The sequence below is a fragment of the Pleurodeles waltl genome, chromosome 9, assembly GCF_031143425.1.
Source record: "Pleurodeles waltl isolate 20211129_DDA chromosome 9, aPleWal1.hap1.20221129, whole genome shotgun sequence".
In the NCBI taxonomy this organism is placed as follows: Eukaryota; Metazoa; Chordata; class Amphibia; order Caudata; family Salamandridae; genus Pleurodeles; species Pleurodeles waltl.
This window is the reverse complement of record NC_090448.1, coordinates 999,417,424-999,444,156: the sequence shown is the minus strand read 5'-3', so window position 1 is coordinate 999,444,156 and position 26,733 is coordinate 999,417,424. Positions and strand designations below refer to the sequence as shown.

The window sequence follows — 26,733 nt, the reverse complement described above, 5'->3', positions numbered from 1 at the left end:
CCAATAGATACAAAGATAATTATCCCCCTTTAGAATGCTCTGTGGATGACTGAATAGCTGGGGTGAATTATGTTTTATATCCTTCTAGGTAGAAAACATTCTCTCACTCCCAGGTCTCTTGGAGGCAAATCACGTGGTATTTCTTCACAAAGCTAACCCAAGTGACTTCATTACACTTTGACAAGAGCCTTGCTACATTCCAGCTGAGCATGTTTATTTATATCTGCCAGGACGTTAGCCCTGTAAACTATTCGGTCAGGGCAAATAGAAGGATCTAATCCTGCTGAGATTTCTACTGCTGGAGGATTCTGTCAATCACATGCATCTATGTGGCTCAATGGGGTGTATCTATTGAACATTCCACTATAGGGAAAGTGGGCCCCAATGGAAGGCCGCTGGGATTTCCCAATCTTACCATAGGTCCAGCAATCAAACTTCCTTGGGGGGGTTCTGTAGAAAAGGGGAGCCTGTCCGTGTATTTTGACCTACAATCCAAAAGCTAATAAGGTAAAAAAATATTATCCAGCGTAACTGGAGTAGTTTGAGATAATTTAGTATTCCAAAACCTTTCGTGGCATTCAAAAGGGGGAAAAAACAGAGAGATTGGTTGGTGCGTGCAAAACATAATAAACAACATCCTCTTGATCTACCACGCTTTTTAGGATTACCGCCTATTACAGTCCACTACAGATGCCAACATGGCACAGCATGTCGCTTTACGGCCGATACAAAAAACATCATGGTTAATGGTGTAAACCTTCCCGAGTCATTTTTTTTTCAAATTGTAACACGAAAAATGTAATTTACTGTATAACATGTCCTTGTGATATAACGTATGTTGGACAAACTACTCAGTCTGTGAAGGACAGAATTTTACAACATCGTTCACAAATTATTTGTTGCACGCATGGTTCTCCATTGGTACAGCATTTTACCACAATTAGTCCCACAGAAAACGATATTAAATGGTCAATATTGTTTGTTGTTAAGCAGGGCTTGGGTGCGTCATGCACAGCAACATTGTTAAATAAACAGGAGGCATGAATGATGGAAAAATAGAAAACAGTGGCATCCGTTTTAAACGATGCTGAAGAATTCTGGGCATTAATCCGGTAGACTCGAGATAAATGATTAATTACATGTCATCTATATGGGACGTTTTGTTTAAGAGGACATTTTTTTTATCATTGTGCACCCCTTTTGAGTTATCCAGGGATGTGGCAATTTTAAGATAAATACAGTATTGAGCAATGATGGATGTATGGTCTATACATGGCATCAGACTTAAATTGAAATCGCAGTGAATGTATATAAGTTAGTTATTGTTATGTTTGCAATATACATTGAGCGATAGTAGTAGCCAGCATTCATTAAACTAGAACAAGATTTTAGGCCTCCTTCCAAGAGGGCCGTAACCAGTCCCAGTCAATAGCCTTGAGGTTTAGTCCTTTTTCGTTGTTGCAACATTTAACAAGACTGTGAGTTTTTCCAAGATGGCTGCAACCAATTTTAGACAATGGCCTCGAGGTTTAAGACTTTCTCTTTGTTGCAACATTTAAAGTGATTCAGTTATTTACGCGAGGTTTGGCAACTTCAACATGACGCGCTGAACACTGAAATAAAGGCGCAGCATTAAAGGGCAATAAAAGAAAGATTAAATCGTCATTTTACAGTGGAAGTTAGTGCTATATATATTTATTTATTTTTAAAGCTCAGGGATATTAGAAAATGATAATGTAATTTGGCCAGTGACAATTGACCGGTTTGTGTTTACCAGGCAGTTTGTTCCGCTTGTTGTGGGCATGTTCGATAACTAAAGAGATCCTTCGGTAAGCTTCATTAAGCTGAATTAACACACTCCACGCTAAACTGGTGGATATAGTGTTGTTTGGTTCACTTTCTTGCTAAAATGGTTTATAGGAAACATTTTTGGGCTTAAAATAATAAGGAAAATATTGAATCAATGCCAAGCTCAGGTACTGAAGGGTTGCATATTGGAAACAACGTTGAGTGAAAGGGAAGAGCACCAGTCTGTATTAGCATCTCATGACTACTTTCAATGCATGGTCGTGTCAGTAAGGTAATGACTTTGAAGGTTTCTTTTGGTAATATTAGTCTTGTGTGACCAGTGAGCCTTGTGTATGCATCTAACTACACAAGCTCATGCAATCCAGAGTTGTTTGTTGTGGCATTCAGTAATACTACAGGAGTCTTCAGCACTGATTTTCAATGCAGTTGACTGGAAGGCAGAGGGCCTCTTTTAATTTAGTACAAATAAATTAGATTAAGTTGGTGACATATTTAACTTGTGTGTTTCTTAGTTTGTAGAAGTACCTATCAGTCATAATTTCTGATGTGGCCTATAAAACATGCGGGCCGAAACGTGTAAACACTATTGTACTTAAGGAGCTGAATTTAAAAATGGACATTGCCAGAAGCTGAAACTCTACCGGTCAAATAAGCTGACACTTTTAAAGAAATATATGTGTTTTTTGAAAGGCTACCTAATCAGTGGATTATAGTGTTAAAGCTCCACACATAACCACCAGTGGACATTTCAGTCGAAAAGTATAGGTTGGATAGGTTAAGTGATGTTAGAAATAAATTAATGATGACATTTATATTTGGGATCCTTGTTGTGTATGATATGAAAATGATAGAATGTTGTGTTTTTTATAGAAAAGAAAATTCGCTTTTTTTTTTTTTTTTTTTTTTTAATTAATCTTTATTTCGGCCAATTTGGCCATAAAAGATGTACACAAAAAACACACATATGAACATGTAAAACCATCAAGGGAAAGTAAACAGGAAACACATCAGATAAAAGACCATACAATTAAAATAAAAACTTAAAATTAGATAGGAGCCTGCAACTTTAAAATACGGGTACGAATATGCCAGACATTGGTAAGGAATTTGGCTAGTGCAAACACAATTGGACCTGAAACATCAGTTTTTAAAATTCTGTACACCGGGAGGTACTCCCTGAAACCAAGGTTTCTAATAAGTGGTAGGAGCCAATATTTCCTGGCGGCCCTGTAAGTTGGACAAAACAAGACCACATGCAGATCGCTTTCCTCTGCTCCCACACATGTCGGACATAGCTTGGTAGATGGCAGTGTTGACCAGGAGCAGGTGTAGGATCGCAGAGGCAATGTGCCATATCTCCATTGGAGAAAAAGCTTCCTGGCCAGCACAGGAGACATAGCATCCAGAACCCTCTCCAAGCGGTATGAGTCCTTGCTTTGCGCGAATACAGATGTTAATGACCCCTCATTCTTGCAGTCTAGGGCCATAGCTAATTTCTGCTCGTGGTAAGCACTAACCAAAGCTCTTCGTGGGATCCTTAGTGAGGCGTTAACTGGATCCGACCACAGGTCAGGGAGGCCCAATCCCATACAATACTTTTTTATATATTTTATCCATGGGATCTGTAGAGCTTTAGGGTGGGTTAAAAACTCCCTCAGTTCCGCCCTATAAGAAGAGAGTTCTTCGGTGCTCCATAGCCTTCGCCAGAAGACTATGGGTCTGAGACCTAATTCATCTGCTATTGGTCTCAGACCCAGATCCATCCTCAGGGGGAGGAGCGGAGTACTGGACGGAAGTGCTACTATCTGTCTAATAAAGTTGTTCTCAGTTATAGACAAACTGCAGGAAGCTGTGTGACCCCACAGTTCCGCCCCGTACATCAGAGCTCCTCTAGCCTGTGCCTTGTATATCTGGATAAGCGGCCCCAGCGGTCGATATGTGGAGCTTCTCATCAACCGAGCAATGCCGCCAGTGGTCTGCACTAATTTAAGATTAACCCTAGTCTGGTGAGTTCCCCAGGACATGGTTTCATTCAACGTTACACCTAGATATTCAAAGGTGGAGACTCTCTCTAAACGTGAAGCTCCCAGTAAGGGGTTCGGGCGTGATCTTGGGGTTGGGTTCATAACCATAAACTTGGTTTTGTTAGCATTGATTTCTAACCCCCTATCTGTGCAAAAAGCCACAAAAGAATCAAGGATCCTCTGTATCCCCATAGGGGTTTTGGACAGCAGCAGGGTGTCATCTGCAAACATGATTGCAGGCACCCTGCTGCCATTCAATTTTGGGGCATCAGTGTATTCAGTTCCATTGAGATGGGCGATTACCCCGTTGACGAAGAGGCAGAACAGGGTCGGTGCCAATACACAGCCCTGTCTAACCCCCCTGTCAACGGGGAATCTGTCCGTTAATTCCCCGTGTTTCCCGCACCTGACCCGGGCATAGTTATTTTGGTGCAATCTCTTTAAAATTATCAGGATGTCTGGGGGGACCCCCATCTCAGCCAGAACACTCCAGAGTTTCCCTCTGGGCACGAGGTCAAACGCAGCCCTCAGGTCCACAAATATAGTGTATAAACTACCCCCTTCCAATATTGCTGCCCTCCAATAGATAACGTTCAGACGAAAAACCTGGTCCACTGTAGAAACTCCCTTTCTAAATCCCGCCTGATACGGACTGAGGGCACCCGTTTCTTCCACCCAGTCCTGAAGCCGATTCAGCAGTATCCTGCCAAACAGCTTCTGTGACACGTCAATTAGACTGATTGGTCTGTAGTTGGCTGGGAGCAGGGGCGAGCCCTTTTTAAATATAGGAACCACCTCTGCCCCCAGCCAAGTACTCGGAATTTCCATGCCACACAAAACTCCATTAAACACTGCAGCCAGATAGGGGGCCCAAACACCGGGCTCCTGCTTGAACAGGTCCCCGGGCAGGCCGTCCAATCCTGGCGCCTTTCCAGCTTTAAGTCCCCTTAGTGCTACCTTCACCTCCCCCACTGTTATCAAATCCCCGCCATACTCTACCAGTCCAGTACCGAAATCAATCTTAGTTTCTCCCTGCTCGGAACTGTAGAGAGACTGGAAGTGTGCCTGCCACACCCCTGCTGCAATATTTGGTTCTATTGCCGAATGGAGGTTCCCCGACCCCCCGTTTACTACTCTCCAAAACATTCGGTGGTCTCTTGTTGCGAGGGAAGTGGTAAGCTCCTCCCACTGGTTCTCCTCCCATTCGGTTTTAGCATGGATGACCAGTTTTTTATAAGCCCGTCTACTTTTTCGCAGCTTCTCTCTATCTGTTCCCTCCTTGATGCATCTGAGGAGTTCTCCCTTTGCCTTCCTGCAGACTGCATTGTACCATAAGGAGTTATGTTGTTGGATCCTCTTCTGATTCTGGACCCTGGTAAAAAGCTCAGAGGCCGCTCCCTTTATAAGGTCCTCATGAGCCTGATATAATTTCTCATGGTGGACTATATTGCCCACATCGTTGGCTAGCTCTCCCACTTTTTTCAAAATGGGGATTAAACCTGCGTAGAACTTCGAAAGTTTCACTTGGCTCGTAGCTAGTTTATCCCACCTGATTCTTCTCCTGTTATTGTCTAATAGTAGTTCAGGTTTGGACTCCCCCATGGTTGTTATAGAGGCCTTTGGCCCAGGATTAGCTTTTGTTTGTACCCACATTGAGTAAATACAAAGCTGAATGCGAAGTGTTGAGTTTGGTAATTTGTAAGGTTTGAATTGTTGAATAATTTACCCATTTTTTCATGCAGATTGATTGTGCTCCTCACAAACATATTTACTAGTGTTTGCTAGAGGATTGACCTTTTAAGTTATTTTCCTGCTTCTCCATTGTTGTTAGATTGTTGCTGCCATTCCCATCATACAAGGCCCGTGCACAGAGACGACTTGCAGGCTGCAGTGGGTGGCCACACTGCCATGTCTTGGCCCCACCCTCCCCCAGTTTCCCCAGTAAAGCAGGCTGATTAGGGGCACACCCAGGACAATGCAGAATCAACACACAGAAAAGCAACAACTAGCACCCTTCCCCCAGCACAATTGTACGCATGACGGAGAGGTGCAGTCCCAACCCCAGTGACTGACTGTGCTCTTCCTACCTTGAGGGGGTGGCCGTGGAGGTGCTGGCATGGCAGATGCCTGTTCAGAGCATCAACAGTGATACCAGGTGAGGAGGCCCTACAGGCTTGCCGTGGGCCTGCCTTGAGAGTAGGGATATGCTTTTCTGAAACAGGGACTAGATGGTGGCCCCTGACATGGTAGCGATCAGGAAGGAGATTTGACCTCAGTCCATACATTCAGTTCAGGTCTTGCTCACGACAAAGACAGAGGAGAGACTCTGTGTCTTTTCCGGGGCACTGTCTGCTGCAGAGGGGAGGAGATAATGCTGATAATGGAGGAAGGGCAATATTACCTACTGCCTGAGAGGCCTGAGCAGCTTGGCCCAGGACACACCCACACTGTAGCTGTAGTCCCCCATATGGCCCAACTCCACCTGAGCAGTTAATATCACATTGAGCTTTCCTGTCTGCTTCCTCCCTGGGGGTTTGTAATCCTCTGCTTCTTGCGCTCCAACAGCTGAGGAAGCCATGGCATAAGATAAAGGAACACAAATGGCAAAAAAGACTAAGATGGACCAATTGCCTTTACTCCAGCAAGGGCTGCCCCCAAGAGGCAGCAGAAAGGGTGCCTACTGCACAGATTATGGTGGCCATAGAAAAATTGAGCCACCCACTAGAAGCCAGGATTGACCTGATCTAAAATTATATCAATCTCCTGCCCGCAGAGCTCCAGTAGGTCAGTGAACAAGCAAACCAAATGGAGGAGACTGTAAGGGATGAAGGCAGAGGTGTCAGATCTGAAAAAAACAATACATACTTTATCTGCCTTGGTCAATCAGCTGGATGCTAGGCTGGAGGAAGCGGGGGCTGTGTGCAAATGTGCAACTTGTGATTCATCGGCCTCCCAGAGGGGGTGGAGGATCGACGGCTGTAACATTTCCTTAACAACTGGATAAAGAACACTGTCAGTCCCATAGAACTTTCCTTCTGCTTTATAGTTGAGAGAACCCATAGGGTGCTTGTCCCACCCCAAGGTGCCCTCCTCGAGCAGTTATAGTAAAGATACTAACCTACAGGAATAGGGACATTATCGTGTGCAGAGCCAGGGAACTCTCAGATGTCCTCTACAATAGGGCGATGGTTCATATTTTTCACAACTGTTCGCAGAGACTGCAGCAATTGCGACATATTTGAGCCAATGAAGCAAAAACTTAGAGCGATGGGACTGCCACACATGCTGTTCTTTCCGGCTCAAATGTATGTGCTTTATGAGTATAAATCACACTTTGTCATGTCACCAGGGAACATTTGGAAATGTCTACAGGTGGGGGCTCATGCTGGGGCCTGTGAGCACTCTGCAGAAGACCCTGGAGTCAGCCACCTGACTCCCCGTCCCCACTGCTCCACCTCCCAACACCCCCAGAGGCAGTGGAATAATTCAGGTTTTGATAGACCCAAAGTTGGCGCTGATGGCATTCTGAGAATGCTAGCAGACTCATCCGGGCATTCTTCTTCAAAGAACTCCAGAATATACCCAAGCTTTTGAAGGACAAGGCAGACATGCATGATAGATTGTTGCACACTCCTCATGTAGGTGGGCTCTGGTTGCTTGCGAGGCCTCTTCCTGGTCTCTGTTGGGCACTGTTCAGCTGCCCTAGTTATGAGTAGTTATTGCAGCTGGAGTAAGTATTTCTCACTTAACCTCAGGTTATCCGTGGAGTTCCAGAAGAGTTAAGTAGTGTTTACCTGGGGTGGGAGGTCTGGGTTTTAGTTAGAGGTTATTTTATTGTGCAGACACTCATACTGCTACAAGACACAACATTGACCAATATTCAAGGTGACAGGGGCTGATCCCCCATGGTTCCTAGAGAACCCTTCTGGACGTGGGAGAGAGGACATCATCTTGACACCATAAGAGTACTGCACAATCTGGGTTAGGTAATGCATTACAAAATACTGACCTCGAATGTTAGTGGCATTGGTACCTACACAAAGGGACACAAGGGGCTCTCCATTTTGAAACGTCACAACATAGACATAGCTTGCCTTCAGGAAACCCGCCTCACCGATCCTGAGGCCATGTAACTGGTGTAAAAATGACAATGGCATCTCCTCTCTTCCACTTATTCAGATTATGCCAGTGGGGTATCCATTTGGATTACACCGAAAGTACCTTTTAAACTACATTACTCTGAGAAGGACATTGAAAGTGTCTTCTGCCTATAGGTGTTTTGGATGGGAGGGACATCATTATACTCAATATTTCCACCCCTAACACAGACATCCATGGGTTTTACCTCAGGATACAGGACCTCCTGGCCTCTTATGCTGACACTCCTTTCATTTGATTGGGGTTGGGGGGGGTAACTTTGACATAGATGGTACACTCGACTGGACCCTGCCACATGGGGATACAACCAGGGGTGACTCAAACACTACAGAACACCATGAACTCTATTGACGTATGGAGGGCACTTCATCCGACAGCGCAGGAATACTTATGCTGCTCCTTGACTCATAAAACATACAGCAGATTGGATTGAATACTAGTCTCGGCCCGTCATGCCCCCACAATCCAATCGGCCCTTTGCATCGGTAGATATTGTTTGGATCGTGCACCATAGTTGCTGGATTATGCCCTTGATGCAACTCCTGGAACTCGTACTGTGCAGAGGTTCCCCTTGGGTATGACCACAGAACTTATTGCAGTTGAGGTTATGGGGACAGCTCTGACAGTACTTTAAGGGAAATTGGGCCACTAGTACATCCCTGGGTAACAAGTGGGAGGTGATGAAAGCAGTGATTAGGGAAAGGTACATAGGTTTGCTTTGCTGAGTCTAGGGGCAACCCCTTAAAAACTTGAATGTACAGGAGGCTAGAATGGCAGAGATTCAGCACCAGTCTCCCACCAGTGTCAGCTACAATACATTAGTTCTAAACATAGAGAGAGCTGAGGGACACTTGACACGGACTAGATAAATACACACAGCTGGACTACAGACCGTGCCTCCACAGGGAAGGGGATACACCTGTAAACCGCTGTTTGTGGTTATTGACCACCGATCAACATCAGCCTCCGATACTAGTGCTACGGACACCTCCTGGTATGCATGTAACAACACATAAAGCTATCAATAGAATGCTTTCAGTACACTTGCAATAAATTTATAGTAAGGAGTGGCAGGTACCACAGGATCACTTACTGCATTATTTTGAAGCAATTACAGAGAGAGGAGGTGGAAAGCGAACTCCTTCTGGAGGAGCTGTGAGAGGCACTGCACTTTTTGCCAAAAGCAAAAACACCTTGGAGGAATGGGTTGTCTTGAAAATTGCACCAAACATGTACCCCCTACCTCACTGTCAAACTATTGGAAACCCTTCGCTCAGCACTACAAACTGGTAACCTGTCCCCTTCTATGTGAGAGGGAGTCAGATGTACGATACCAAAACCTGGAGGGGACTCGATGGTCCCTTCTGCATATCAACCTACTACTATGATTAATTTAGATACGAAAGTATTTGTAAGTTGCTAGCTATTAGATTGGGTTGGGTAATTGGAGGCCTACTACATAAAGATCAGTACAGCTTTGTCCCTGCCAAAATATGCCATGGCTATTAGGCATTTTATGCACTTAAATTCTTCAATATAACATAAGCAGGAGGACATGGCCCTAGTGGCCATAGACCTTGAAAAGGCATTTGATACCCTCAGCTAATAGTACATGTGTGTGGTCCTGAGCCACATGGGGTTTGGGCCAGGATTCCCCAAAATGAGTGAGTTACCTGTATGCACAGGTAAAATAGTGTTTGATGGATGGATAGTCCAAGTGAAACAGGACAGGGAATCCCTCGCTCCCCTTTGCTGCTCGTCCTTGCTATAGAGCCATTAGCTATACAGTTTTGGTCTGAATTGGTGGGATAGGGAATCACCGTAGGGAAGTTTTCCCACCTCGTCTTCCTCTATGCTAAGAACGCCCTCTTTTATATATGACTCCCACACATATCTGCGCCAGTGTTACTAGATCACCTGCAAACTTTTGGGGAGGTGTCAGGGCTGACAGTGAATCTCTGAAAGAGCCTGATTTTTCCCATGGGAGACCTGACATCTAAAACCCTACCAGCATTGTCGGACTTAGACCTACTGGGAGAGATAGTTAAGTTTTAGTATGTAGGGATTATGGGGGCACAGTTGGCAGACAAACAATAAGACTACAACATGAGGCAAATGATACGGGTCCTGCAAACCTCGACTGGGCTCTGGACCTCGCTGACACTATTTGTTATGGGTTGGGTGGCTATAACTAAAATTGTGGTTCTGCCACAATGCTTATACATACTACAAAATTCTCTTTACCACCTCAGTTTTAAATTTGTTCACATTCAAATCCCTTGATAGTCTGCTGGTCACTTTGATCTGGGTGGGGAATAGAAGCAGAACATTCCTTGCTCTCATCAAGAAGAACATGGATTGTGGCTTCTGAACCTGGAGGCTTATTGCTATGCTTCACATCCAGACCACAGCCCAGTGGGTTGCAGAAGATAACTGGGAAAAACAATTACTAAAGGGTACACATGGAGGCAGCTTGCTATGGCAGCTGCTCGTTAGAGGAGGTCGTATCCTTATGCGGTGTCTGTACATTGTGTGTGGTCGTCATCATGTGGGAGAAAATCACACATACTTCAAAGGCCTCCATTTGATATCACTGTTGGGCCTTACCAATCTTCAGCCATATAACTGAGGTAATGGCATGACTCAATGACAAGAGGGGGGCTGTGACCTTCTAGAAGACTTATACCCGAGGGAAACATTTGTATAATTCCAAGAAGTCGAAGACACATTCGGTATAAGTCCAGGTCAGTTCCTTCAATATCCTAAATTAGCAGGAACGGCACAAGAGATTTGGCAGGGTTCCCATCTGCACCAGTTCCCACATGGATGCTGGTTGCCATTCTCCAACTAGGCACATCCCAACACACCATTACCCACAGGTCAAGGTGCTTACATGAGACAATACCAGTGGAGTACTTAAGGGCAAAGCTTTCTTGGAGGCGGGCATTGTGAATCGGTTTACAGATGCAATATGGTATACTATGTGCGCACAGATGAAGGTCTCCAGCAACGCCCAATTTAAGTAGTTACAGTTCAGTTTTCACCATCACACCTGTACGACCCGGTGATCCTAAGCAATATTTATTCTGGCAGGAAGGCTTCCTGCCCTAAGTGCCACACAGATACGGCCACCCTTCTTCACTTATTGTGGGAGTGCTTGCCACTTTTTTAGTATTGGGTGCAAGTTTTTTTCACACTAGCTGCGGCCACAGCCACTGTAGTGGACCTAGGTTCGATTGCAAAATCTACTGTGAGTGATCCGAAAAATAAACGGGAAAAAGATCTATCATAAACTTTGGAGATTGACACTGTTATTAACATGTAGGCGGGTGGTGATGGGGTCGATGGCCACTCCCAAGCTTTTCCTGTGGCTTAGCGATGTTCTAGAATGGGCAGGAGTGGAGAAGAAACATCAAATTAACCAGAAGGAACGATAAAGTGCAGGACGATTTGCAGACATGGAGGGAGCCTCTTGACCGATTTTTAGGTGGCTAGGACACAGTTGCCTCCTTCCCTTCCCACCCCTCCCCAGTAACTGCTGTGTCCTCCATGACCCCACTACGAAATGGAAGATTCAAACAACCAGGGGCAGGGTAGGGTGCTTTGGAAGAAAGTTATGGGGCTTTGGTGCCTATGTCATGCAATGATGGAATGGTTACACTTTTAGTTCATGTCCATGCTTGTGAATGATGAATGTCTCACTGTTCTTGTTGTTATCTGCACATAATGACAAAATAAACATTTTTAAAATACACTGAGCCAACTTACCTCAACAATCTCATCTGCTTTTACAAACCTTTAAACACCTTTGCTCGTCTAGAATTCTACTTGCATACATCTCACACATACAGAAAAACCTCATCCTGCAGTCGAGCCTTCTCCTAAATCGTTCCTAAAGCATACAACGACCTGCCGCTACACAAGAGCCTCCTCCTCATTTCTTGAACTCGGCAAGAAGCTGAAGACCTGACTTTCTAAGTAGTCCCACTAGGCCACAGGTTTGGCTAGACTCACACCTGCTCATAGTCAGGATATCCTCCCGGATGAAAAAGCTAATATACATCATATCTTATACTCAGTTCTGCTATGCTTGCATTACCCCAAACATATGTGAACCTTTTACATGTTATTTGTTCATATTTAGATTTTTTATAATAATAATAATATATCAGAAACTTCTTGGAGCCATAAAGCATAGTCCAGTTGCAGATCACTTTCCTATAAGCGAATTATGTGCAGTCAGGCTAGTATAACTAAAGGGTTACATACGTCTCTATTAAATCCCATCATTATCAGTACTGGATCATATTTGATATTGACTCCCTCAGCCTTAGATGTTTTCTTTAAATATTCTATGTGATAAAAAAATCTTAAAGTCCAACCCCCGGGTCTTACCTAGAGAATATCCTATTATGCTAAAACAAAAAAAAGCATGGTATTTACGGGATATTTTGAGAAGCCACACCGGATTAACTAAATGTCAGGGAAATAAAATGATCTGAGTGGCTTTGTATGGGGATTAACCAAGAACAAATTATAGATTTAGCATGTATGGTAAGGCTAGTAGCTTCAATTGCCAATTTATGACTCTAGCGCTATCGGAACCTGATTAATTTTTTATATTACACCTTTTAAACTCCGTAAATGATAATATTTTCAAAACACAAGGTGGCGTAGTTGCAAGGCAGAAGAAGTAGGTAGAGTCCACATATTTACAACATGTGCAGTCGTCTGGACATGCTCGAAGAACATGTCATTCTGAATTCTTGCCAGAATTGTAATGACAGATTGACTGCTACTCATATGGGTTAGACATGGCTGAACGACAGAGAGCTATAAAGTCCTCATTAATCATGCAAGGCTCCTTGGCCCCATTAGCAAATATTAATAAAAAAGACAGAAGACCTATGTGTTAAAAACAGAAGGGGATATTGTGCTTTGTGACTTAGGTGGAAGAGTATCATCAAATTCTTCCTTGTGCAGAGGGGGGAAACATTCTTCATAATACATACCAGAGTATAACCGACTGCTCAATTCACCTTTTATCATTCAGTTCTAACGTAAATCCTTTCAGTTATTGTATACTGAACCCAAGCAAAAACTGCCTTGATGTCTTCCTACTCCTAAAACCAACATCTTACTGAAAGGGAAAGATGTCTGAGGGAATCAAAGCACAGTTGAAGGATACAACCATTCTCTAATCGGTACACATCCGCTTCTATATAAGAACGCCTTCCCCTTGTTCATGACTTATTTCACAACTAACTACACTGGATTCTTTGGAGCAGGCATTCTTGTATTAACTACTTATTTACCGTTTGTAATGTGATGCATAAACAGTGGTACTCAAATGTTATATGTTAAGCCAACATGGCGTACCTCCTGCCGGTGCACTGATTCTTCTGTACACTACACTTTTAGCCAACATCAAGTGTTCATTATTTGTCAGCCTATTTTGCCCTCATATCCTACATGTGATTTTTGGTCTTTTTAAAGTCCTTCAAAATTGTCATTGCTGGTTTCATAAACATGAAAATCTGCCATTCACAAACTCATTGGTTGGTAAACGAATGGCGAGGCTTTTCTCTCCCTCAAAATTTCCCTTTAACTTCAACAATTCCCTTATTCTCCTTTAGGGATCTTCCCTTGATACCAGAAAAACAGAAATCTTTTACTTTTGTGATCTGTCTGCTTGGTCCTAGCTGCAGCCATGATCATTGTGTTAAGCGACCTAGGATCTCTCAGTATTGCCTGAGCAGTATCACTTCTCTGCTGCTTTGGCATTCAGGTCTTTGTTTGGCAGTGCCAGTTTCTTTGCAACATCATTTCTACTACCATTATTACGCTCGTCAGCACACCTTGTTCCTAGTGCCAGTTGCTAGCCCGTGTCACTGAAAGCATCTGCCAGATGCCAGAACTATCATTTCCAAAGTAACCATGCCTCACCATGTAATAATCAGGTGGCTGCTTAGGGGAAGCATTCTCCTACCAGGAAAGGATTGTGTCCCAGCAGATTCAATGTCCAAATATGTTCTTGAAATCGTAAGACGTCTGAGGGCAAACTTCAAAATTAAAGATAGTGTCAGAGCGTAAGAATAGCTTGACCACATACATTTTAGCAACTTTCTGCCTCTTTGCATGTTTGAGCTTTTGTTTCAGAATGATGTAATTCTAGTTAGTTGCAGGAAATACTTTTACAGGTATTACAAAATTCCACACTGCAAGAGTCGTAACCAAATATAAGTGAGTTTGTAAAATGTACTTGCCAACAGTTCTGCAGATCCAAAAGATGCCAATGAACAAGTCATACTTCTGAAAGCAAAAATGTTTAATTGCTTAAAATTAACTCTGCATGCATTTACAGCCTTTTAGAGGGTCATAAATATTTACTAACTGAAGCATACATTACACAAAATACTGTAATTTGCTAGTTCTCCACATAAATTTGCCAAATGAGCTGTCCAGGAGGGTTGCGGTGTGTAGAGTCTGGAAGAGGTATACATGCATTGACATTGTATTAGAGTTTAGCACATTGATTCCGTTACGCTCAAAGGAGGGGATATCCCATCATATCATGTTGTATCTAATAGTAATAAAGAAGGACTTATTCTTCCAAGCATGCAATGTCCAGATATTGCGAAGAACATTGAGCCCTAAGTACCGAACTTGGAGGGGCAGTCATCCTGTAGACTTACATGCCCTAGATTCTCCAAATTGCTTGAGTACTGGCTCATGTAGGCTAACGTTATTCCCATAAATTGGACCATATCCTCCCAATAAAATATATTCATGATTGGCTGGTTGGTACCACATATAAACTGAAGTACATCATTGGCATAAAGAGATATTTTTACTATCAGGCCTGTCATTTGTATTCCTTGTAGATCATCTTCTTGCCAGGTACAGTGAGCCAGCAATCCAATAGTCAGGGCATTACGCAAAGGGGAGAAGGGACTTTCCTGACTCATTCCATAATAATCTTGCAATGGCAGGTTAGTGCTCCATTTGTAAGGACAAATGTGGTGGGGTCAGAGAAGAGGGTACATTACCATCTATAGTAGAGTACTCACAAAGCCAAAAGCTGACAGGGTGAGAAACAGTGCTTAATTTGAGCCAGCGGTTTCTGGTGCTGGGCACCAGCACTCAGTTGTCAACACTAATGCTTATGACAGTTTCCACCTAGTTGCGCTGTCTCTCTGTTGTAGAGATTAGCACAACAGTTGTTTATTAATTCAGTATAAACTGACTGTGAATAATATGTGCTAACCAAGCCATTCTTATAGGTTTACGGACGTGGAATAGTCTGAATTGTCACCCTTATAGAAGTGTCTTAGTCAGTAGTTGTGTTGATACTGGTATTGACAACTCTTGCAGAGGCAATGGGTGGAGCAACCTGCAGTGACTCCTGACAAGGGCCCTGGCACATATTTTTTACCCATTAAGTACTGTTGAGGAATAAGTAATCCTGGCATACTTTTGTGAGCACCTTCTCGACATGTAGGAAGAGAACCTTGTCATCATCCTTAATGTGAGCCAACAGCATCAGGAATATGTATAACATCTGTGGTATAATTCATTTGAGGCGCCTGGCAATGTAATAAACATATATTTAGTGTCTGCAGTCTCTAGGGTTCTTGGTCTGTAAGAAACACAGCAGGTGGCATCTGGACCTTCCTTGGGAAAGAGTAAAGTATTGACCTCCGACATCTAAAAGGGGAGTTACATTTGTAAGACCATGGTCAGCTTGGTGCAAGAACCCTAGTTAGGAGATAATAGAAGTGAAAGGGAGGCTGCTTGGGCTGGATATAGGGTTTCCACCTGGTGGGTTTTCAACCAGCATTACGGGTATATTAATGCCACAGTCAGTTAAAAAAAAAAAAGTAAAATCACACAAACCCTGTATTTTTCCCCCTTACCGGCACATACTTCAAACAGCAAATATAAAAGAAAAAAAACTAAAAACGTGTTCCAGAAGTGCTTTAATGATCACTGACTGATACGTAAGGTAAACAATAACAGAAAGTTCATGTTACGAATTAATACAGATGACTTTTTATGGAGTTCTAATTAATTATCACGTCCGGGAGTTTGCGTACTCGTGAAATATGAACAAATGGCCTGTATTTTTCTTATGGAAATATGGCAACCTTAGCTGGACATCTTTTTTGTATACTTTTAATAGCTGTTTACATTACTAGTTGTTGTACTAGGACTTTGAATTTACCTTGTTCTTTGCTCAAAGTCTGGGGAACTCGCAGCTGCTGGATGAAATTACAAGGCACATCTGAGTGAAATGCAGAGGTGTACAGCACAGAGCTTGAGGCACAATTTTTTTTTAAACTATCACTGGTAGTAGAGGGTCTATACACGATGGTAGCTTCTCTTTGCACAATGAAACCAAAGAAATGTACCTACTAATTACAACTTACAGAGTAAACAAGAAGCCAGAAGGGCATGTCTCCTTCCTCAGCCAAATGCAAAGAGCATTTTGAAAAATATCTCTCAGCTTTTGCAGAGATAACCTTTATGACATGTTTATTATGCTTTATAAGCTGCTCAAGAATGGTTTGGCTAACCCTCTGCTTGTGATGCTTCTCAAGCTTTATCTTGGCCTTGAGGAATGAGGTCATTTTTTCCTGAATTTCTTGAGTTTGGAAGACCAGCATGACTTACACAGTCTCTACCCAGAGCCTCTAAGGCATCCCTAAAAGTGGTTCATCCACAGCTCATTATAATATAGGTGGCAGCATACACTGTTAGATTGAGCTGCCTTCTGAGAGTTAAGTGCAGAAGATCTGTAATACTGTAATATCCAGTAAGAATAGGACTGTGGCATATTCTAAAGAGCTGTCTGAACATAACTCATTTACAACCATTTCAGCATCCATCATTTTTGCTTCTAGCTTCTTCTTGATAAAATGACAGAACATTACTGAGATTATGCCTGTAGTTTTGGTTACCAGGATAAATCATTAGCATTTTTGGAGTAATGCTTGATGACCTTTGAGCCTTTTCTGACTCTCCACTAGATTTAACAATGACGTGCCCCGTAACCCCCTACACCAAGGCTCTCTGTTCCATATTTGGTTCAGATTGGTCAAGAGTTTCTAATGATATTAAGGAAAACCATTTTGAGGTTTATGGATGCTAAAATTTTTGCTCTGTGCTGCACCCCAAACGACTTGCCAGTTTACACCAGTCCTCAAATAAAGACATAGCTTAGCCAAAATAGTTCATTTTTGTAGGTCATTGAAAACCTAGTTTGCAGTTTTCGAGATACGTTCAATTAAAAAATTGTACATCCTCACTTGAATGGGGAAAATATGCTATGCTACGGCCACTGAGTACATGGAAGAGGAGCACAGAGCAAAGGGTGTGACTGAATGCCAAGCACTGCACCCAGTACTGTCAACAGGTAACGGACACAGAAATTGTGAGCAGGGTGTGGCATCTGTCTCTCATGTCACTGTCTGTGTAGAAGAGAGAATAAGACAAGTTTAAAAAAAATCAATATTTGCTTACAGTTAGAATAGACAAGTGCAGCCTTCAGTGCACTGAAGTAAATTATCTTGAGCATAGAATCACTTCTAAAGGTATACAACCCAGAGCTGATCTGGTTGATTCCAAAATTAAATGAGTGGCACCCAAAACCAAAGATGAATTAAGGTCCTTTCTAGGAATGATTAAATTCTATAGAAAATTCATTAACGACTTTGCCAGCAGAACATGTCACTTGCGGAATTTTTAAAACAATAGAGTGCATTTTGAGTGGGTCATGCAATGTGAAAAGGACTTTGAAGTTGTTAAGAATGCTTTAGCCACTGCACCTGATTCGAAAGTGTTCGTTCTGGAGAAAAATTTATAATTATAACAGATGCCAGTTCAAAAGAGTTGGGAGCTGTTCTTCAAGAAAGTGAAAAGGGTGAGGAAACAATTATGTTTGCCTCACAAGCTACGAGACAATCTGAGGCCAATTATTTTGTGATTGCGAAAGAAGCAATGGCTGTCTACTGGTCGTTTAAACAAGTTTAGGAATTTTATTTCGGGGACGGTGTTCAAAATAAGGACTACTTATTTAATTAAATTAGCAATAGTTACTTCGCAGTTATCATTTTTTTCTTCTTAGGAAATGAAATGTGAAAGCTCTGTTCATCTATTATGTATTTATTACTGTACATATTCATAATCATGTATAATACATATTTACAATTGCATGTATGTAGGTATATAAAGTTAGCATGTGTTCTCTTTTTCATGAGACATGTCATTTGCTAATATGTTTTTTAGCTTTTAGAGGTGGGTTTAGGGAACATTGTATTTTGTGGTAAAAATGGAGCTGTGTGGTATCTGTCTCATGTCACTGCCTCTGTAGAAGTGACTAGCACAATAGAACCATGCAGTCACCAAGTAACGGAATGTAGATGGAGCCGGAGGAGCCCCCTGAAGTGGCAGTCGGAGTGGCTGTGGCTGAGGTGTACAGAATAAACTCAGATATTTCCCTCATCTTTGTGTCAGACTCTTTTTGGTGCATATTAGGAGTATTTGATACAGGGGTATTAATAAGCACAAGTATTTATAAACCAATTTCTTTTTTGTTTTGTGGAAAAAATGGGGGACGCAGCTACATTAAAAGAACAGACGTTTGCCTCCGGCAAAGACATACTTTTCTACATTTAACTTAATTTATCTCTGTACTCGGTGCTCCCAACAGTCACGGCCTGTGGAATAAAAGGCATGTATCTCCATTGGAGAATGATTGCGCTGTTGTGCTTTTCTTCAGGTGGGCCCCACAGGAAAAGTAGTTGGTATTGAACACATCGAACAGCTTGTTCAGGAGTCCATAGAAAACATCAAATTGGATGACCAAACTCTACTTGAAGCTGGCCGTCTAAAGATTGTGGGTGAGTAGTTCAAGTCTTATAGTTCTAAGCAAGTTTTTGGGTTTCTTACCCTTCACAATGAGATTGAGGTCTTAGACAATGGGAACATGTTTGCATATAGATACATGTAGGGTGACCACCTCCCTCCACGTCATCTCGGGCACCCCATTTAGTCATGACCCTTCAGCCTACAAATCAGTGTCATAATCAGTTCAATAGAAGTAAGCATAGACTATAACATCCCAGAATGCATTTGTTAATGCACAAAGACTTTACATTTTGTCCGTAAACATATGTAGTGTGGTGGTCTCCCTAGATATATCAGAGATGTAAATTGAACTTTCATGATGTTTGAAGTGGTCAACCTTTTGGGTGAGGAAAACCGAGAATCTTTAACCTCTTTCTGCTGTCTGTCGACAGTGATTTGTCTTGGCGACCTATTTACCATCACCATGTTTGATTACTGTTTTGCCAAACCCAATTGGCCATCCGGTAGGTCAGTCTGTTTGGCCAGTGTGGACCTCACTTGATGCATGGCAGGAGTGGAGATTAAAGGTTATGTGCAGTGAGCAGCTCCTCATTATCGTCACATACATGACCCAAGGTCCTACTCCCCTACATGAAGGCGGGGGAGGTGCTAAGCCTATGTAGGGCTTTATTTCTGATATGCTTAGAAATGCTCTTGCATTTCCTAATATTTTCCGGTAATGCATCTTCTGGCTTCCAGTATTCTTTTGGAAGCAAATATAAAAACAGCATGTGCAGTGTGTGATACAGTAGTATAGTGGAGCAACACCGACTGTATCCTGCATGTTGTGCTTTTGACTAAAATAAATGTCTGCTCCTGGAAAACTTTGTCTTTGTTAAAACAGCTGTTTTCCTTCGTCAAATTCGATTTTGAGGCTTTTGCTCTATTAAATTATATTTTATTTTCTGGTTAACACATATATCTTGTCCTTCTTAGACCAATAAGTTGGATGTGTAGTATCTTCCCAGTAAGAGCAGCATTTCTACATCCATAATAATGATAACTTCAATTTGAGATGTGGACCTCAGTGTTTTGGTAATATTATTTTTCTGCTTTTAATTTGTTTGCAAAATGCACTTCACTCTTCTAAGTATACACCTACACTCTTCAGATTTATCTTTTCCCTTAGAGAGTATCAATGCTCTATAGTGTAACAGGTTATGCACAGTAGGTTACAAACAAAATCACATAATTTTTCCAGAAGAATAGAACCTCGGCCTTTCCTAGTCCCTGTTCCCTCTTTTCCTCGCATCTGAGGCTGGATCAGAAGGTGACAATTAAATGTGTTCCATTTTCTGGCTATTGGACAGTCTCTGTGTTGTCGCTGTTCCTCTGTTTTGATAATATGTAGTGACAAGTTTTTAAACCAACATTCTCTCTTTTGTTTTTGTTTAAATGAGGACAATAGTTAAAAAGCAGATTTTTTTCAATTATATGTCTGGAATTAAGGTGACCAACTTGTGGCCCACGCTTCTTCAAAGTGGCGTAGAGGGACTTGTGGTTTAGGGAAGTATGTCACGAGGTAGATATTTTCAAACTTGCACTGTATTTGTGCTGGTGTTTGCCACTGCTCTGTACTGGCAAATATTTTGTAACACTGTCATATATTTGTAACTGTCCACTGGAAGGTGGCACTGTCAGTCTAGTTTTATAAAAGCACATGAACAGAATGTTTAAAAATTCAATAAACTATTAAAAGAATAATAATAGCATATTATTGAGGCCATTCTTACATCTAGTGATCTAGTACGGTCCAAATTGCCACACTTATAGGACTGTTATGGTGTCATTGGTACTGGTGTTTGACAGCATTCCCGGGACCGTGGATTGGGAAAGCTGCAGTAGCTCACGGAAAAATATCTTGAGCTTTGACCCTTATTATTTTACAGATTAAGCATTGGTTCAGTCCATGTGTTTGTCGGAGCACTTACTGGATTAAGTTGTGTTTGCAGATCACCAGCAGTGAGCATCCTCCAAGGGTTCATTTCTAGCTGGTTACGAGGTCCCTATTTAAAAGTCAAGCAGCATTTCATGGGTGATCGCTAGGTGGTTAGCATGGTAGCCAGCAGGGTTTATTTCCACTGACCTCAGGCAGCCTTGATTTAGAGTATTTGCCTCACTGTCTCCATCTCTCTCTGCTCCTGTGTTTTGGGACCTTGGTTCTGATCTTCCCATTGGACTGGGCAATGCTGATTAGGAGATGTTGTAATTCTCTGGCATTACACAGCATTTATGTTATTACCTCTTGGATCTCTGCCTTCTTAATTAAGTATGACCAAGTGCTTAAGTGGCACGTCTACATTTGCATGATGTAGAGACCTCAATATTAGATGACTAATTCCTTATAATCCTGGCTCTGGGAGGAGCAGTGGCTCCCTCTTCAACATTCATCTGCTGTCAATGCTCCTTTAGAAGCTAGCAATAAGAAAACATCTGATAATCATTCCATGAACATGGGGATATAATGTGTGGTTCTTTATTTAATGAGGCAAAACACTGTTTCTTTGAATAACTTTCTTCATTGTATAGGTTTATCAGCCTTTTACATTTATATCCTGATCTAACTGATTTGAACAACTGAGACCAAAATAAAATCGAGTACATTTTTTGACATGCTTAACTGTCCTAAATGTAGCTAGCTTCTCTATAATGGCATCCCTCCCTAATCTTCCACCTGCCTTATCCGTTTCCACCTCTATTTCCTTTCCCCTCAACTCCTTACGGTCTATTCTCTCTGTCTTTTTCTATATTCCAACATTTTCTCTTTCCCCCTTTCCCTTTCCTTCCCTATAATGTACCCTCATCCTTCTGCTCCTTACTCCCCACTCCTTTCTGTGCTGCCCTCTCACATGCTTTTTCCATCCTTTTGCTCTAATTCTCCATATGCTGTACTCTCCTCCCGTCTTCTCACAGTCCCTCGATTCTCCTCCAAATTCCTCCTCTTGTTTGTTCCATTCCCTGTTCATTGTAAGACCCATGTGTCACAGCTACTGTGTAAAGTGCACCTATACACCTCCGTGCCCATGTGATCTGGTGCATTCTTTTTGAGAGAAGGGTAACCTGTGTATGGAGCACTTTGTGTTTGGGTGGAAGTGCTTAGGGGGAGATGGGATCACTGTTTTTCAGGGCTTAGCTACACCAGTCTGTTGTTTCACTTTCTATTTGGGTTGTTTATTATGCTATTGGTTCCTATGCCGTTCCATAAGAATAAGATAGTAAAGTGGATGTAATGCCCTTTATCAGTTAGCAGTGAGACTTGGTGTTCACTTACCATCTTCAGGAATTTTTAAAACCATTGTACCAGTAAGAGACCGAGCTGAATAGTTTGTGTGATCTACGGACTGTCAGTTGTCAGTCAAATTCTAGGCACTGCATGCAGTCTCCCAGATAAACATGTGGTGATCATTACCCAAATTAGCTTCCATGTAGAGAGTGCCTTTCCCTAACCCCTATGGCTCAGAAACCCATAGGTTGTGTGGAAGGAGCAAATCTCTGAGTGAAGCTGGTTCACATTAGAGGAGGTGCGTTGGTTAAAGCTCCGTACAGAAAGCTGTTGTAATTATTATTCTAACCCTTGCTGTCTAAATTGTATAGGAGTAAGGCACAGAACGTGGCACAATTTAGCAAAGCATACCAGTACAAAAGAAATTGATGGTTGGAGGGTACGAGGGTGATAATGTTTCTCCTCATTGTGGCCTTGAATGGGTGGACCAACATAGTAGAAAGGCGACTCATGCTTGCATGGCCTCTGCTACTCTGCTCTGTGGCGCCTGCTGCTCTAGAACTGAGGTGCAAGCACCAAGGTCCACAACTTAGTACCACACCCAAGCAGAGCCCATAAGCATAGGAGAAGGCCGAAGCTGCCTCCCTAGCTGACGGGTAATATGTCTGGTCTTCTCAGCTGCATAGATAGCTTCTCACACTTACTAAATAACATTGGAGCCGCAGTTAAAACGATACCAAGAAAGAAAAGATGTTCAGGAAACACCTAGTTTGCACACACAGCACCCTAGTGGAGATAAACACACACTATTAATAACCAGAACATATTCAGTATTATAAGCACATAAGCATAGCATAAGGAAAAAATGGCACTCATCTCCGGCTGTGGAGCAGCAAAAAAAAGAAGGTGTAATGATGGTGGAAGCAATGGATAACCACTGGAAAGACTGCTGAGTGGTGCATTTTTTCATGTGATTTGAAGTGTGGCATTAAAGTCTCCTGAGAGTTTGAACTGTTTGTTGTTCAAGCTGTGTGTTTTTGAAAAGAAAATTGAAAGTGGAATCCTCTTCACCGACCCAGACTAGGATTGCCATCTTTACCAGAGAAAAATACCGGCCATCTGTTCACGTTTTAAGATTCTTCAAATGCTCGGATAGGAATCTTAAGTAGAACTTTATATGAAATCGTCTGTATTGATTTTTAATATGCCTTTCTCTGTTTGTGTTGGATATCAGTCAAGGACCATTAGGACGCATCTATAACACATTTTAAAGTGTTTTCGTTCAACATTTACTGTTTATGTACTGAAAAGCTGATAAAATACCAGCATAAGGTGATTTTTCTAATTTTTACACTAGCAACAACATTTAAATACCAGTCACACCAGTGTAAAACCAGCCAGGTGGCAACCCTAATCCGGACATAGATCTTGAACTTTAAAATCACAATCACATTTCTAAAATACAGCTTCTAGTGGCCAAAGCAGACTATGGCAAGAAAAGGCTCAGGTAGAACAACACGCGCATTCAGATCATTCCTATTGAGGTTCAGCATAAGGATCCGGAAGATTACGTTCAGGCATTGCTTAGAGATGTCTTGCAGTCCAGTGATGATATTGGTTTTAACCAGGAAGAAAGCAATGTTTTAATGCCTCAAGCTGAGTGACCTCACCCCTTGCACACTCACTAGAGTGAATTTTTTCATGTAAAAGAGAAAGTTCTAGTGGCAGGTGAGGAAAGTAATTGAGTCTATTCAAAACAGTGGAAATTCCACCTTATCCAGGAAGTTTCTTAAACAACTCTGGTCAGAAGAAAAGCTACGAAGGTAGTTGCTATTTTAGTGGATTTTCAAAAAATTCCATGCAAGTTGCTCTTTAAATTCAAAGCTCACAGTTCTCGGGAAGCCAGCAATGATGTTTGGCCAAAGGCACCTGTCATTCGTTATAAAGCAGAACAATGGATTATTTATGCTCAGCGAGTGCCAGTGGTAGGCCATTGAACTTGTATCTCTGGGTTAGACCATTTAAACGGCTTTGTACCTCAGTTCTCTTTGACTTATTGTGAGCGCAACATTGAGGATCTCCAATTTATCCGGGTTCACTTTAAATCTGGTTTCATTTATGGGCTGCGTATGCATTACCCTTCATGAAATACAGTAGTCATAAAACCAACTATTTTTTATATGTATGTTTAAATGCGTTCATGCAGTATGTAGTACAGAATATCCAGGTAAATGAATGCAGTTGTTTGAGTTCCTAGTAAACATCAAAAAAGATACGTTAACATTTGTTAAAATAGAAAAGTAATGTCATCTGTGAATACAGCAATGGACAAGAAGTATACTGAATTAGGATTCTGTTATAAAGTAAATAGTTAGATTTTGAGGTTTCGCTTGTAATACACTTGTATGCTGATGATTGGCCACTTATAGTGTAGTACAGTGGCGTCCAACATAAACTCCTGTAGTGGTGTATACTTTTGTTTCCTTTGTTTTCCATCACTGTATTGTGGTTTCGGCTCATATCTAAGAAATCATTGTGTTTAGTCCCTTATGCACACAATATGTCTTGCTTTTAAATGCACTCCAAGTCTGCAGGAGCTATATTACACGTGTATGAGTGAAACCATTATTTGTTATTACTTGTTATCTCCTATATGTTCTACAGTTGGAGATGGAAGGCTGGGATATCCAGAAGGAGCGCCCTATGATGCTATCCATGTCGGTGCAGCAGCAGCTACCGTTCCACAGGCGGTAAGGGCAGAAAGAGAAAGTTCAAAAAGTGGTTGACTTATCATTCAAATAACAGTGACACCATCAGCAGGAGCTTTCCAGACGCCCCTTCAATGCTAGTTCTCATACAAACACATCAGTCAAAGCCATAGGAAGGATGGATTCATGCCAGAATAGTGTGCTAATAAATAACAGCCATTTATTAGAAAAGGACAGAAAAGCGAGCTAGATTAACCACACATTGAGGAAGTCTGTTTATCTTATGAACAGTATGCAAGATGTAAATATGGTACACTGTAGAAATTCATATAGATAACCTGCAAGTTAGCATTACTAATTAGCAGATTAAAGAAATGAAAGCTGTGGATTGGCACTCTGCAACACTCTAAATATCTCTAGATCTGTGTATTGAGTTTGAATTATACTAGCATAACATCGCGAAATTCCCAGTTAGTGACAAACTTGAATAAATCCATCCTTCTCATCCTGATACACTTACCCTTTCTTTGCCTCATGTTGTGCTATATCTCACCCATCGTTAGTCCCTCTAGTTCCTTTGTACAGCCTTCCCTAGACTGAGGTCTAATATTAAATGATTCAGTGCTTCTGTGCCTCGTAGAGAACCTGCGCTGCCGTCATCCAAGAATATTATTGATAAACGATTCACTACTCCTGCTACTTGTCTTTTGCTTTCTAGAGTTGTGGGAACATTTGGTTTTGTGGGGGGATTCTTAGGACCCACACGTGAAAAAGACATGTAAGTTACCTAAATTTTGTGGATGAAACGTCCAATACCCGGGCCTAGTCTGTATCAAAGTATCAATTTACATTATCAACAAAAAGTATTAACATTAACCTAGTCATTTAGCGCCAAAGTCTATAGAGCTGCTCATTTGTGGATGGTATTGTCTCTTTGCTCTAGGAAGTACTTCTGCCACTTGTTTGCCCCTTTTGAAGAGCTGTGGTAACAACGTGGGCATGGGGCTTCCTAGCAGCAAAACATCCAGACTTTCTGAAAGAGAAGCACTGTATATAATTGACCATTGAAAGTGTGCCTTCACAGTATGTATGTGAGTTTGGACATCCCCATAATGTGTGCACCAATGTGCCCGGTCCCCACACAGTCTGGCCAGCAGTGGTCAGGTTTCACTTTGTGTCATTTGCTGATCATCACCGTTGTGTAGTATCACTGCAACAAAGGTTTGTAGCAAGATTCTTTCTTCCATACTCCTGGCTGTTCTGTAGGATGTACTCCCATTCCTTTTCACTGAATGCATTCGCAGCACTTGGCCCATCCCGTTTGAATATCTTTCCTTTGCCTGCTTTACCTTGAAACAGCAACCACCAGTGATCCAACATTTTCCTCTTATTAATATCTTTACCCTGAATCCATTTTCAAAGGTCTAATCTTGTATGCATGTGTTAACACAGTAAAACCAGATTTGTTGGCTTTGCCAGTGTGTTTGGGATCTCTAGGTTTGTCTCTTGTTTAAAAACTTTGAAAGGAATGAAAAACTATTCTTACCAATCTAATTTGATAGGGTTTGGTATTTGTATGTGGTATTTCTTTAAAAAATAATGTGCAGTGTAGAGTCCTTGTTGTTGTTAGGGAAATACAGTGTTATAGGTCATTAGCTTTTAAGTCGAATTTGAGGAGGGATGTGTGTGCATCTTTGTCTTTTTTTCCATGTGAAGGTCGACATTTTTCAGGGATCTCATCAAAAATAGAAATGAGTTGATTAGTGCTGTAATGAGGGAGACCATCAATAGGCACCTTTTGCCACCTGATGGGCAATATAGGATGTTCAGCTTCAGTGGTTTAGAAGCTATGTTTGTAATCTCCAAAGTGGTGCATTAGAACGAGGAGGATTTTATTAAGGCA

At 41.9% G+C, this 26,733-nt stretch overlaps 1 protein-coding gene across 4 annotated transcripts in view; it reads left to right on the top strand.

Annotated features, from left to right (window-relative positions):
* Positions 1 to 26,733, top strand: part of LOC138260254 (protein-L-isoaspartate(D-aspartate) O-methyltransferase-like) — a 227,908-nt gene that overhangs the window by 169,324 nt on the left and 31,851 nt on the right. For all 4 annotated transcript variants that reach the window (XM_069208574.1, XM_069208575.1, XM_069208573.1 and 1 more), the window contains 2 exons: positions 18,772 to 18,892; positions 24,787 to 24,872. In XM_069208574.1, the coding sequence (XP_069064675.1) occupies positions 18,772 to 18,892; positions 24,787 to 24,872 (207 nt within the window). The remainder of the gene's footprint in view (positions 1 to 18,771; positions 18,893 to 24,786; positions 24,873 to 26,733) is intronic.